Source organism: Penicillium psychrofluorescens (assembly GCF_964197705.1).
Source record: "Penicillium psychrofluorescens genome assembly, chromosome: 3".
NCBI lineage: Eukaryota > Fungi > Ascomycota > Eurotiomycetes > Eurotiales > Aspergillaceae > Penicillium > Penicillium psychrofluorescens.
Window position 1 is genome coordinate 1,116,626 of NC_133441.1, and position 12,823 is coordinate 1,129,448.

At 51.4% G+C, this 12,823-nt stretch overlaps 5 protein-coding genes across 5 annotated transcripts; 4 read left to right on the top strand and 1 right to left on the bottom strand.

Moving 5' to 3' along the window:
• Window positions 1-315: 315 nt before the first annotated feature.
• PFLUO_LOCUS4553 (uncharacterized protein) lies at window positions 316-1,284 on the top strand (the record flags this gene model as incomplete). The annotated part of the gene is made up of 1 exon (XM_073781915.1): window positions 316-1,284. One exon carries the CDS (start codon window positions 316-318, stop codon window positions 1,282-1,284), a length of 969 nt encoding a protein of 322 aa, XP_073638622.1.
• A 565-nt stretch (window positions 1,285-1,849) lies between these two features.
• On the top strand, window positions 1,850-2,923 carry PFLUO_LOCUS4554 (uncharacterized protein; the record flags this gene model as incomplete). Its single annotated transcript, XM_073781916.1, has 5 exons — window positions 1,850-1,978; window positions 2,033-2,070; window positions 2,118-2,506; window positions 2,564-2,865; window positions 2,888-2,923. The coding sequence occupies 5 exons, from the start codon at window positions 1,850-1,852 to the stop codon at window positions 2,921-2,923; spliced, it is 894 nt and encodes a 297-aa protein (XP_073638623.1).
• A 914-nt stretch (window positions 2,924-3,837) lies between these two features.
• On the top strand, window positions 3,838-4,932 carry PFLUO_LOCUS4555 (uncharacterized protein; the record flags this gene model as incomplete). Its single annotated transcript, XM_073781917.1, has 3 exons — window positions 3,838-4,192; window positions 4,251-4,648; window positions 4,711-4,932. The coding sequence occupies 3 exons, from the start codon at window positions 3,838-3,840 to the stop codon at window positions 4,930-4,932; spliced, it is 975 nt and encodes a 324-aa protein (XP_073638624.1).
• A 359-nt stretch (window positions 4,933-5,291) lies between these two features.
• PFLUO_LOCUS4556 (Homeobox protein yox1) lies at window positions 5,292-7,129 on the bottom strand (the record flags this gene model as incomplete). The annotated part of the gene is made up of 3 exons (XM_073781918.1): window positions 5,292-6,704; window positions 6,767-6,878; window positions 6,957-7,129. 3 exons carry the CDS (start codon window positions 7,127-7,129, stop codon window positions 5,292-5,294), a joined length of 1,698 nt encoding a protein of 565 aa, XP_073638625.1.
• Window positions 7,130-10,794: 3,665 nt separating this feature from the next.
• Window positions 10,795-11,940, top strand: PFLUO_LOCUS4557 (uncharacterized protein; the record flags this gene model as incomplete). The annotated part of the gene is made up of 3 exons (XM_073781919.1): window positions 10,795-10,848; window positions 10,911-11,074; window positions 11,124-11,940. 3 exons carry the CDS (start codon window positions 10,795-10,797, stop codon window positions 11,938-11,940), a joined length of 1,035 nt encoding a protein of 344 aa, XP_073638626.1.
• Between the last annotated feature and the right edge of the window lie 883 nt (window positions 11,941-12,823).

Genomic DNA, 12,823 nt, shown 5'->3' on the forward strand with positions numbered 1-12,823 from the left:
GGGCTATTATTGTAGACCCTCATCCATGGATATGTATGCGATCAAGAATTCAGTCCTATTCAGCCATATTCATTCGTATTGTCCGTGTTGGAAGTCGTCGTAATTGGATGTTTCAAGAGGTAAAGATTAGCGTTCGTTAGATCCATCGGCCCAAGTTCTTCCCTCACCCTGACCTCACCATTTTCACTCCCTGACCACCCACTCACTTCTCCCCGGGAATCTACTTGGCCGGTCCAAGGTTCTCCTTTCCGTCCATCCTCAACTCTCACAATGCGACCGGGCTAATTCCATTTTCCCGCTCCCTCGCCAACCACCATGGAAGCGTCGCGGCCTCCTGAGCCCCTGCGCCCTTCAGCCTCTCCGCCCTCGCCCCCGGCCGACCGACTGCCATCCGCGCGGGGGTTTAGCCCGGAGAAGGCGAGCAAAGAGGACGTCATGATAACCCTATCTCTCTCCCCCGAGCCACCGGCAACTTCTCGGACTGTTTCCCCTGCGGCTCGATCGCATCTCCGCTCTCGCTCACTGGCTGGCATTCCCGGCATGCCATCGATGACGCGAGCCTACTCGTCCCCAGGGCTGGACTCTCGGGGCCGTTATATCTTTATCAATGGTCGCGTAGTACCGGCATCTCCAGTCGATGCTGCCAAACGGTCGCCCTTGCAGATGCGCTCCGCAGAGGATCACGTCGAGACCCGGCTGGGGTCACTCACCATCTCCGAGCCCATTTCAGAGAACGCCGAGCTCGAGATTGCTCCCAAGTCGCCCATGTCTCATCCGGGCTCCTCATCGCCAGTACTGCCACCACTGACGTTTCCTCGCACGAATCGTCTACGGTCCACATCGCCCCTTCACTTCAACAACCCCGTCACCAGCCCTCCCTCCTTGTATTCGTCGTCTCCCATGCTCGGTTCCAAATACAATGAAGCCTACCCGGGGCCTTCAGCTTCGTCTACTTCGTCGGTCCCTTCAACGCCAACCAGCCTCCGGTCTCGAAGCCCGAGCATCTCGTCCCTTGAGACGATCCCGGACATTCCTGACGCTGAAGCCGAAGCTTTGGAAGCTGATCATATTGCGGATTTGAAAGCCGCCGCCGACGCAGCCGACAACGCGAGCAACACCCGACGCCGAGGCACCTCTGATACCTCTGGCCCATCGAGCTCTTTTGGCACGATGCGCGGTGGATCGGTCACTTACACGCCCCGCAGTGATAAACGGAAGCGATGGAGCGTTTGCGGTGCCGAGCGCCGGCAAGATCTTGACCTAGAAACGATTTGGGAGGATTGACACCAGTACTTGCTCTTTCCTCGCTCTCGATGACTTCGGTCAGCGCCTCTTTTCGCTTGGGGGTGATTTCTGCCTCCGCATTCGGCTTTTCTTCGTTCTCTGGTGATGTGTCTCGCCTGTCATTGACCTTCTATTTCGATACCCTTTGTTTTATCTCCCAGCCGAGTGTACATATCATGTTTTTTCTTTCCATTTGAAGGCGCGATTTTCCATCTGTGTTAGGATGAGGAGTTTTGTTGCAGGCGGCGGGCGCATTGTGTTTTGTTCGGGCAACGGAGGCTGAAAAGGCGCATGGTTATTTCGATCCATTTATTATTATGCTGGACATAAACTGTTACTGGAAATATGATAACAATCGCTTTCATTTGACATTTTCGTTCAAGATCTGTATCTATTCATAGTTTCGCCAGTCCAGGGTAGCACCACCCAATCACCGGGTAGCCCCGCGCCATTTCCTCACACTGGTTTCGGGTAACGGTGCTGTTTCTCTCCCGTTCCACCTCTTCATTTCCTTCTTTATATGGTTCAGTAAACAGCCCGAGTCATCCTCCATTGTTCCCACACCATGAGCACTCGCCCACTTCACGTCGGCATTGTCGGTGGCGGCCTGTCTGGGCTGCGCTGCGCCGACATTCTCATCCAGAACGGAGCTCGAGTGACCATCCTAGAAGCAAGGGACCGGATAGGAGGAAGGGTATGATTCCTCTTTCTCTGGGTGTCAGAACAAACATATTAAATGCCAACCTAGGTCCATCAAGAAGACGTGGGCGCACACCTGGTCGACCTGTAAGATCTTCATCTACCGTCACTGCTCATACTTACACTCCAACCAGCGGGCCGAATTGGATACATGGTACCGGAAACAACCCGATCATGTCCATCGCCGAAGCGACCAAAACAAGCACGCATGATCCAGAGGGCGGAAATATCCTGCTCTCGCGAGATGGCGCCTTGGTCGACGCGGATCTCGCAACCAAGGCCTCGGAATTTATGTGGACGACTATCGAGCAAGCTTTCGAGTACAGCAACAAGCACGGCGAGTCTATCCCTGCAGACCGAAGCCTGTTCGACTTCTTTCAAGAGAAAGTCCAGCAGACGGGGCTCTCGCCCGCTGAGCAGGCACTCTATCTGGATGTTTGTAAGCTCTGGGGTGCCTATGTGGGGGATCCTATTGAGAGGCAGAGCTTGAAATTTTTCCGTATGGAAGAATGTATTGATGGGAGTATGTACTTACTGTCTGGTCTAATGGCTTCCCTTGTGCTAATTTCTTGCGCTCCAGATAACTATTTCGTGGCATCCACCTATAAGCGAATTCTGGAGTATGTCTCGAGGTCTGCTCGTGAACACGCTGATATTCAGTTCAACCAGCCTGTCAGCAGAATTGACACTCCTCCTCGTGAGAATGGAGAGCAGCATCAAGTAACCCTCACCACGACCACAGGGGACCGCTATGCCTTCGACGAGGTAGTGGTAACTTGTCCACTCGGCTGGCTCAAACAGAACCAGCATGTATTCCACCCCCAGCTCCCCGATCGATTGGGGCAAGCCATTGACAGCATCTCCTATGGCCGGCTCGAGAAAGTCTACATTACTTTCCCAAGAGCCTTCTGGCAGTCTGGACCTACTGGCAAAGGAGTAGGCCTTGACTGGGCCCAGTTTCTAGAGCCAAATTACACAGAACACCCAGCACACGTCCATTGGGGCCAAGAATGCCTCTCTCTGGCCTCGCTGCCTCCCTCCTGCGCACAGCCCACTCTACTCTTCTACGTCTATGGGCCTTGTACCACACACATAGTTGAAGGGATAGCAGATCTCGAACCATCATCGGCGGGCTACAAAGATTTCCTGGTTCAGTTCCTACAGCCTTTCTACTCGCGTCTACCAGGATACTCTGCCTCCTCACCAGACTGCATACCAAGCGCGTTTCTTGCCACCCGCTGGCAGAGAGACCCTTACGCTGGCAATGGCTCATATTGTAACTTTCAGATCGGCCTCACACACGCAGATAAGGATATCGAGGCGCTTCGGTCAGGGGTCGGTCTGGGTTGTAGTCAGGGATTGTGGTTTGCTGGCGAACATACTGCACCGTTTGTAGCGCTTGGTACAACGACTGGTGCATATTGGAGTGGTGAGCGTGCGGCTAGACAGCTATGTCAGGCTCGTGGGCTTGGGAGCGTGGGAACTAGCGCTGGAAGAGATGATTCTTTGCCTTCTGCTCTTAAGCAGTGAGGTCCATCTAGATTCATTCTTTGATATAGGTCTATATTAGGTATAAAAATGATATAGAATGAACTATCTTTCTGAAATGCAGTAAGATAAAGGAGAGTGACTTCTTACTATCTGGTAGATAGCATAGATGATGTTCCTGCCCGTGCGTAGGTGAATATCAATAAGTTTTACAAGACTATCAACAAACCCATTCACCTTCCGTCTCTTCCCTTCAGCCCTCCCATTCACTTCGCCCATCCGCTCTCTTGCACTCTATTTGTTGGTTCCCCCCAGCCGTTCACCTCTTTACACCTTCGACATACCCTCATTTGTCTCTTGCCCATTATGGAGGATTCGATGCCAAACTTCCAAGATGGAGAAGTTCTGGACCCAGATTTTTTTGAACCCACTGTAGATCTACCCACTGGATTCGTGTATCCGTCTGTGGAGAGTCTCATTTACCCGTCCACCGGGGACGACGAGGTCGACATACAGACCTCGATCGCCAAAGCCCGGGTGGACGGGTACGAGGGGGCCCTGGATCGTGAGGACAACTTCGTGAAGCAGACGCTCAACGCTTTTCTCGACCACTTGCCCAACCAGGGCAAGCTGGTGCTTTGTGAGGAGACAATGCGATGTGCCACCAATGACCAGCTCTACACCATGTACTCCCGGCTGAGGGACCGCGTGCTCCTGCCAAGTAGGTCGCGCCTTCTCTTACATTTCAGAGCCAACTAATCGCTCTGTGATCACAATAGTGCTCATGAGGAACCCTGACGATGAGGCGAAGCTGCATGACCAGAAGCAGCGCCAGCTCCATGAACAATGCCTGGATCGAGACGGCGATGCGTGCGTGGTCACACGCATTATGGATACGGTCAGATATCATGCCCAGTCCCAGCCCGACGAGCGTGTGGAGGGCCTCACCAATGCCATCTACATCCTCCCACGCTTTTACGAGGAGGACCATGCATCTACCGACAACGATTCTGGGACTCTTTCTGTGGGAGGTGCCTGGGAGGCACTGCGAAGTTACCTCCCCGGCACAGCTGGTGCTCTTGGCCCGCACGCAGTCAGGTCAGCCAGCAACATGCTCACGTTGTGGGACGAGCTGGCTAAGGAATGGGACACATTTGGAGTTTCCATTGCGCCTACCGTACGTATCCCCATCGCTCACTTCGCTTTCCTATAATCAGAGCTAACTTGCTTGCTATTCAGGCTGTTTCGAATCACTACATCTTCAAAATCTGGCCTCACTGTGAGGGGGACTTCAGCGAATTGGCCGACACGACTGTGCGGCTGCAGCAGAGCGATTCAGGGCAGGGCATCGCGCTCCCACACGTGGAGCTGATTCGCGGACATCACACCATCGCCGCCATCCTAGCGCAGTCCGAAATCACAGAGTATCTGCAGTCTATTCTGTTCAAGCTGAAGAACTAGGACGCTAGAGAAGCTGGATGAGTTGAAGCACAAGCATGGGCAAGGCGAGGGGACGAGTACAAAGAAGACGAGGAAGATGATGACGACGACGACAACGATACGGACTGAAGAGACAATGCCAACTCTAGCGTGTACGATAAGACTACTAGAAGATGCGAGAATCATGGTCATAATGATTTATTCCAAGAATTAGAGGTAGTATCTGCACTCTGAACAAATACAGACAGGAAAAGAGAGAAAGACACTCATAGGATCATGAAGAACCGCTTGCTTGCTGCACATCTCAGGAGCCATGGACACAGATAGACACACATCCGAACAAAGGAAATACAACAAAAGAAATAAAAGGTTACTTTGAATCATCTCCATGCCCCCTGGCTCAGCGACAACAGCCCTTGCACACAGTCCAGATCATCTTCCTGACTGGCACCGCCAGCACCACTCATAAACGCCGAGACGTCTGCACTGAGTTCAGGGGGGGCCTTATTCTGGATTCCATTCGGGAATGGCCTGTTGCGCTTGCCGTTGGTCATAATACCCAACCCTCGGTTTCGGCTGGTTTCCTTGAGGACAGGGCGAGAGGGGTGTGAGGTTGTCTTGCGACGCACGTTCGAGGTCCGAGTGCCCGGGATCCAGTTCTCCTTGTCCGAATCACCATCATCGTCATCATCATCCAGCTGGAGGTCTGGCTTGCTGCTCAACTTGGACGACATGGGCTTGAATGGCGTCTTTGGGGCGTAACCCATGCCCCGGTTGCGGCTGTTCTCCAGCCGTCCTAGGGAAGAGACCGTCCGTGAGAGTTTCCGCCGCTTCTCGCCTATCGATTGAGAGATGGGCGTCGTGACCGCCTCGGCACGGGCCAAGAGACTGTGTCTGCTTGACAGACTTCTGTTCAAAGAACGCTGGGAACGCGAGTGAAACAGGCCCGGAGACGCGGCATTCGGGCCAGGTTGGGAGCTGGTCGGAGTGGACAAGGCGCTTCGGGCGTCCGTGTCAAAGAACGATTCCCAATTCCGCGGGTCGCGGGACCGGCCAAACACGCGGTCTTTCTCGCTGGTGTTAGGGAAGATGGCACTGCTGCTGCGCCGGAGACCCGAGAGTTTTGTGCGGCGGACGGAGAACATAGCAACGCGGTTTTTGGAGGGTGAGGGCTCGTCCTCTGCGCGGATGACGGCCTTGCCATCACACGACATGGCAATGCGCAACGCGTTGCGGCTTTTTGGCGGTGAGGGGGTCAGCTCGCCTTCCTTGCGCACCAGGGCCTCGCCATCGAATGACAGAGACAGCCGCAGCGATGGCGGCGATTTTTCTGTGCTGGACCGCTCGTTTCCGGCCTCGGCACGGATATCAGTCACAGAGCGTTTCCGCTTAGGCGGATGTGGCGAAGACGCGTCCCCCATGTCCTGGACGGGTGTCTCAAGGTCCTCGTGTATGGTTGTTTGTGTGTCCTCCAGAGCCTCTGTTGCCACGGTGGACTGGCTACTTTGTGAAGGCAATCCGGGTTCTTCTTCCTTATTCTCGTTCACCGGATCAGATCGATCAGAGAACTGCAAAATCTCGCCATCCCATGGTTTCGAGGTCCGCGGCCCGTGAAGATCCTGCGTGTCTGATGATGGCTCGGCCCCACTCGAGGACGGCTCCGCCGACACGCTATCATCACTGGCTGGTTGGGCAGACGAGTCGGTCATGCTCGAGCGAAGAGCGAGCAGTTCGTGTGGCTGGAGTGGCTTGGATTTGCGGCGGTCGTTCTGGCGGCGGTTTTGGAACCAGATCTGAAGCACCGGAAGGTCAGGGCCTAGGAATCGGGGGTTTTAAATTCCTGTGCGAAACATACCTGAACCTCTTTCTCGCCGAGCGAGACGCGGCTAACAATACTCGCTCGGGCAACCTTGTCCGGTTTGGGATTCTTCTGGTATTCAGCTTCGAGAACCGCGTGATCCTCTGGGCTATACAGACAGACACGGTCACGCCGTTAGCCAAGACGCGTCTGGGGGGCGTGCGAACGCCAAAAGTGGCAAACATACCTAGTTCGACGCCGCTTCTGGCGTGCTAGAAGCTTGTTATCGACACGAGGGGGAAGATTTTGGGTGAGGGTTTTCTGGGAATGCACCAGGAAGGCGTAGTTGAGGGCATTGGAGTCGGTGGCCGAAAGAGAGGGCGAGGACGAGGCCGCCACCGAAGACTCCGGGTCTGACATTGTGCTATGACAAGGGCATGTGGTTGGAGATGGGCGTGGTTTGTGTTGTGTGTTGTGTGTGTGTGTGAAGGGGAAGGGGGAAAGAAGTGGGAAGGGAAGTGCAGACCCGTGAGGCTCGAGTGCCCAGAATCGCGTCGCGATGTGGACGCGGGAAAGTAGCAGGAACGTGAGCCGCGCTAGTCAGGCAGTGCGTCTCCGAGGTACCGGGTACCTGGACGTGTCAGTGCTACTCAACTGCAATTGCCTCTTTGGCTTGGTCCCGGTCCATTTGGTTTGAATTTCTCCTCCGTTTTCCTCTGTTTGACTGTCTGGCTGGTTCGGAGAATTCCCCACCACGTCCCCGTTCGCTGTATACACATTCTACAGGGATCGGCCCTTTTCGCGTCTCCCCAGATATGTGATTTCTATTTTAAACCTTATTTTTCTCTTTTCGTGGTTTTTGTTTCCTCCATTTCCTTGTCGTAGTGACCTCTCTGACCGATGCTATTCCTTCTAGAAACGCGAGAAGACACGAAGTCAGGTGACCTGTCATGGCTGCATGACTCAGCCACCGCCATGTGTCACGTGGCAGGTACGATTCCTGGACAAGGCGAAACATTCCTTGTATCTCGCGTTGATTGTTGGAATCTCCGACGCGTCATGGACGGGCCCCAGCATTCCTTGTGCAGGTCACCTTGTGTACCCTGCGCGAGCTGCCCCGCAGACTTCGCTGCGTTCCCACTGCCAAGCTTCTCACGGATCTCGATGCTGATTCGAGGTTCGTCATGGATAGTTGTGTAGTTCAAGTCATACTCTCAACATTGTACAAATCTGGCACCAAAATATTCCTTGGTTCCAAAGGACCTAGATGATTCACACGCAAATAATAAAATATTACTGTACCCAGAGCATAGCTGAAAGACTGATCCCTATTTAAAATATTAGAACCTCATGAATGAGGTTCTTCCTTCCAAAATTCACCCTTGCCTCGGACAAACCAATACGCAATGACACACACAAAGAAGGTGCCCAACACCGCAGACAAGTAGTTCATGTTTCCTGCTGTAGCAGGCATGATAAACGGAAAGCAAAAGAAGATGGTCGTGAAGCATATCCAGATAAGAGTGCCCCAGTTAGCTACAGCTCCCCAGAATCTTAGAAAGAAGGGACCGTGAGGGATTTTATCTCGGCCGCGAACGAGAATTCCCACTGTGGGGACCAAATAAGAAAGGTTCAGAAACACAACGCACGCGGAGACAACCGAATTAAAGGCAGTGATCGATGCCATGTATAAACAAAGCAGAATCGCAGAGACTGTGGTACACAGCAGATGGCTGTAAATGGGCGTGTGAAGATGCGGATGGAACCGGGACCAGTATCGACTGCCCAGGATCCCACCGTCGCGTGAGAATGACCAAGCAATTCGCGACTGCCAAGTATGGGAGGAAATGAGCGTTCCAATTCCGGACAGAATGACCAAGATCTCAAGAACGATGACTCCTGCTGGATGATTCACTGTTTGAGAAAATAGTTCAAGAATAGGAACCCCGGTAACTGGTAACGCGACGCTGTCCAAATCGACGGCACAGAAGAAAATGCCGATAACGTATGAGAACGACCTGCAATTTTATCATGTATACTCAGTACGGCTGATGATGCAAGCTAGATGTGGGGATGTCTCACGTCACAAATCCTACGAGGACCGTACCCATGATCGCAATGGGAATTGCCCGCTCGGGATTCATCACCTCTTCAGCCAGATGGGTGGCCGCATCCTGCATATCATTAACTCTATCCGGCGGCCATGTTTCATGGACTTACCAAGCACGGAAACGCCCAACTAGGATTGATCAACCCAACAACGAACGCAATCCCATCTAGGTTCCATCCGGACTCGTTGGTCAAGTTTGCGAAAACGAAGCTTGAAGAGTTGTAATTGCCAGAGGAGCAGGCTAGCACCGTGAGGAGAGTCACCAAAAAACCAATCAAGGTGACCCATAGACAGATTTTTCCGATCGGCGGAAGAATCCTGCCATAGATGTTGAATAAAGCAACTCCGACGTTTAAAACTTCAGAAACAACAAAAACCATCCACGGCTTGATATCAATGGATGGGTGTGTGTATTTGAGTAACCCGACAATACTGGTGCCCTCTGCAAGGGCTACTGAGCTGGTGGTGAAGAGAGCACCAAACAAGCTAAGATACCCTGTGCAGTACGCAGCGAAACGACGATAGCGAGGGCTAGTAAGTTGGGCGGTCCAATAGTATTGGCCTCCAGGATGAGGCCACGCCGATGCCAGTTCTGAAAGGGTGATCCCGACGCAACTTGAAAATATGGCTACGACGATGACCCCGTAGATGATACCGGAAGTGCCCCCTTGGGGGAGGCCTGTACTCTGGTCCGTTGCGTTAGCCTATTCATTGTGCTAATATCGCACTTGGGCAACTATACCAGAGCTGATGCTATCGCCCACCACGAATTGGTCAAAGCAAATCCCATGCCGAGAAGGGAGATTATCGAAAAGTCTCGCCGAGGGATGTACTGTGGCAGCTGCTATGCTCATAAAATCGTTAGGCCATGTTCTAAATGTTTTGTGTCGCGTCCTAACCTCAATCATCTGGCCCTTAAGGTCAGGAATATCCTCCATGGCGACAATTTGTCCGTCCCTACTTCCGCCTTTTTTATCCATTGGTGATTTTGGTCGCGATATTTATGTAAGAATTCATTAACACAGTGAAAGGTAATTGTAGTTGGATTTGACTTGACAGCCTATTTATCATCTCCATGCTTTGCCGTACGTACACCCTTATCTCGGAAATCTTACGCCTCATTTCAAGTTTTCATTTCAAGTTTTCATACGCGAGGTTGTCACTGGTGAACGGCTTACCCGTATAGATAGTCCATGTGTTGTGTGCTTTGAGCTTATCAGTTAAATCATCACTGGACAGAGCTAATGATAGGAGAACCTTATCTTTTGAAGCAAAGAAGCAGTCACGGCAAATGAGTAGGCGTAGGCGTCGGCCGCTGTTTCTTCGCCGCCGGGCGATAGGGCCCCACAATCCTTCATAGCCGCTTCGGCGGACGAAACTAGACTTCCTTCGGCGGACACAGCAAATCTCCGCCACAATCCATGGCCGCTTCACTGAGATTCAGGCGGGGCGATCCATAATGTCTTAGCAAACGGCGATAGTCGAAGACCCTCGAGATCAACATCGCGCAACTTGGGAATTTCGAGCCCGAGGTGTGGGCACTGTGGCAGAAAAGGCAGGACTGGCTATATATCCTGGGGAAAAACTGCCTGAAAACTCATGAAAAATGCATTCTCCTAGTTCAGAGGCATATCTTGTCGATGTTTCTGCCATAATGCAGGTTCAGGCAAATCTTACCCCAGCCCTCACTTCGGTTTGTGGCACATGCCTTCTCTTATGCTTCGTTGTCGCCGTCTATCGTTTGTATTTCGCGCCTTTGTCTCGCATCCCAGGGCCCTGGATAACAGCAGTAACCTCATTATGGGTGATGTTTCATGAATTCAAAGGGGATCGAACGGTCACGCTAGATGCGCTACATCGACAATACGGTCCTATTGTTCGAATCTCGCCGAGCGAAATATCTGTTAATTCCAGGTCAGCCCTCAAAGAAGTCTATGGCGTTGGATCTACGTATTCCAAGAGTCCTTTCTACGAGATGTTCGTTTACTACGATCATCGCAACACCTTTACCAGTGTGCACAAGCAAGAAGTAAGTAATCTAGAGATTCTATGACACAATTGCCACGACTATTAACACGAGCAATTGTCAAGCACTCGACCCAAAAGAAACTAGTCGCGGACCGGTATACCAAATCTTACGTCACAAAGCCTATTGTCGCCGACATGATTCAACAGCACGCAGGGGTATTGATGAAGAAGTTCCAACAGCAGCCGAACATCGATGTCTACAAGTGGTTACATTACTATGCCATTGAGTGGGTTTGGCATGATCTTTTACCGAAAAAATGCTAATTTATGGTAAAGTACGATTACGAATCACGTCTATGGTGCATATGGCACCAGAACTTTGGAGGACGAGGCCCAGCGAGATTTAGTCTACGACCTTTCTGGTGTTAAACACCGGAGTCGCTTATATTTTACTTTTTACTTCAAGGACTTGGTGCTTCTGGCTGAGAACATCAAGCATTTCTATCGATGGATTCGGAATCAACCTACGGGTTTTCATGTCCGTGGAAGTCGACTCAATAAATATGGGTTGGAGTCTGTGAAAGGTGTCTGCAAGGATCCTGACATTCATGCGGATTCGACAGCCGGAAAGCTCTACTCTGTCATCCCTGGAAACCCCAACCGTATTGCTGCGGAGTGTATGGACCATCTTGTGGCTGGCGTGGACACAACCGGAGACGCCATGTGCATTCTTATGTGGAGGATTTCCACCCCCGAGTATCGGCATGTGCAAGAGAAATTGTTTTTGGAGCTTCTCTCTGTTGACGGAGAGTTCGATCCGCGCAGTGGCACGGCTCCAATCACAGCTTTGGATAAACTACCTTATCTTGAAGCAGTTATTATGGAAGGTCTGCGTTGGAGAGCACCTGTGCCAATGTCGCTATTCCGAATGTGTCCTCCTGGAGGCCGTATCGTCGAGGGTCATCATATCCCTGGTGGCACAACAGTGAGCTGTCAAGCATATAGCCTCCATCGCATTCCTCAAGTTTTTCCAGACCCAGACAAGTATGATCCGGAACGGTGGTTGACGCAGGATAAAGATCAACTATCCGAAATGAAGGCCCATTTCTGGCCATTCAGTTCGGGGGCCCGCACATGCTTGGGTCACAAGTAATTTGACCCATCCTTTTACGAAATAATATCCATACTAACGGGAATTACAGTTTTGCCATGGTCGAGATGAAAACCATATTTGCGTCTGTTTATCGGTATTATACAACAAAAGTTGCAGAGGGATGCACAGAGGAGAGCATGAGAATGGATGATCAGTTGACTTCAGGCGTTCCGTATGCACTGAAGTGTGAGCTTATGTTTGAACGAAGGAATGACTAGGCTGCCCCATATGCTGATATTGAGTTGTATAATATTTTCAATATGAATTTCAACGTTCGATACAAAGATATCTCCAAGAGAATAAGAGTCCAAGGCGATACTATATATAGTTTAATGTCGATGAAAGCAGAGCAGTAACTGTTGAGAAGAGGGGGAGAAGGATAAGAAGATTATACGTCTTTAGACAGCCTAGTCGTGATAGAGGCATGACGGAGGACAGTTGTTTGTTTGTGTCGGAAGCATTATTTTTCAATATCGCCAGTGATGGGATGGTGTGCAGACGGATGGGTGTTTAAGCTATTTGAGTAATTTCTCTCCTCAGTAGACCTTTTTTTCTTCTTTCTCTCTCTCTAGACTTGATACCATTGTCTGAATGGACAGGCTGGTTTGACTTCTTCCATTTTGGGCACGCAACACGAGCCAGCTACCTACTAATGTCTTTATCGCCTAGCGGATACATTAGTGATCTGGACCGTTTCCTAACTTTCTCTTCAACACACGCCTTCTTGCTCCATTGGCCTATTGGTTTCTTGGCAATACTTATTCCTAATGGCAGATTCGTTATTTGTCCCTAGCCGTAGGATACTAGCGCCCCACTTGCGGCTAAATGTCTAAATGTGAAGATAGCGGGATTATGATTGGTCACCCGGGAAATACGTTATCAG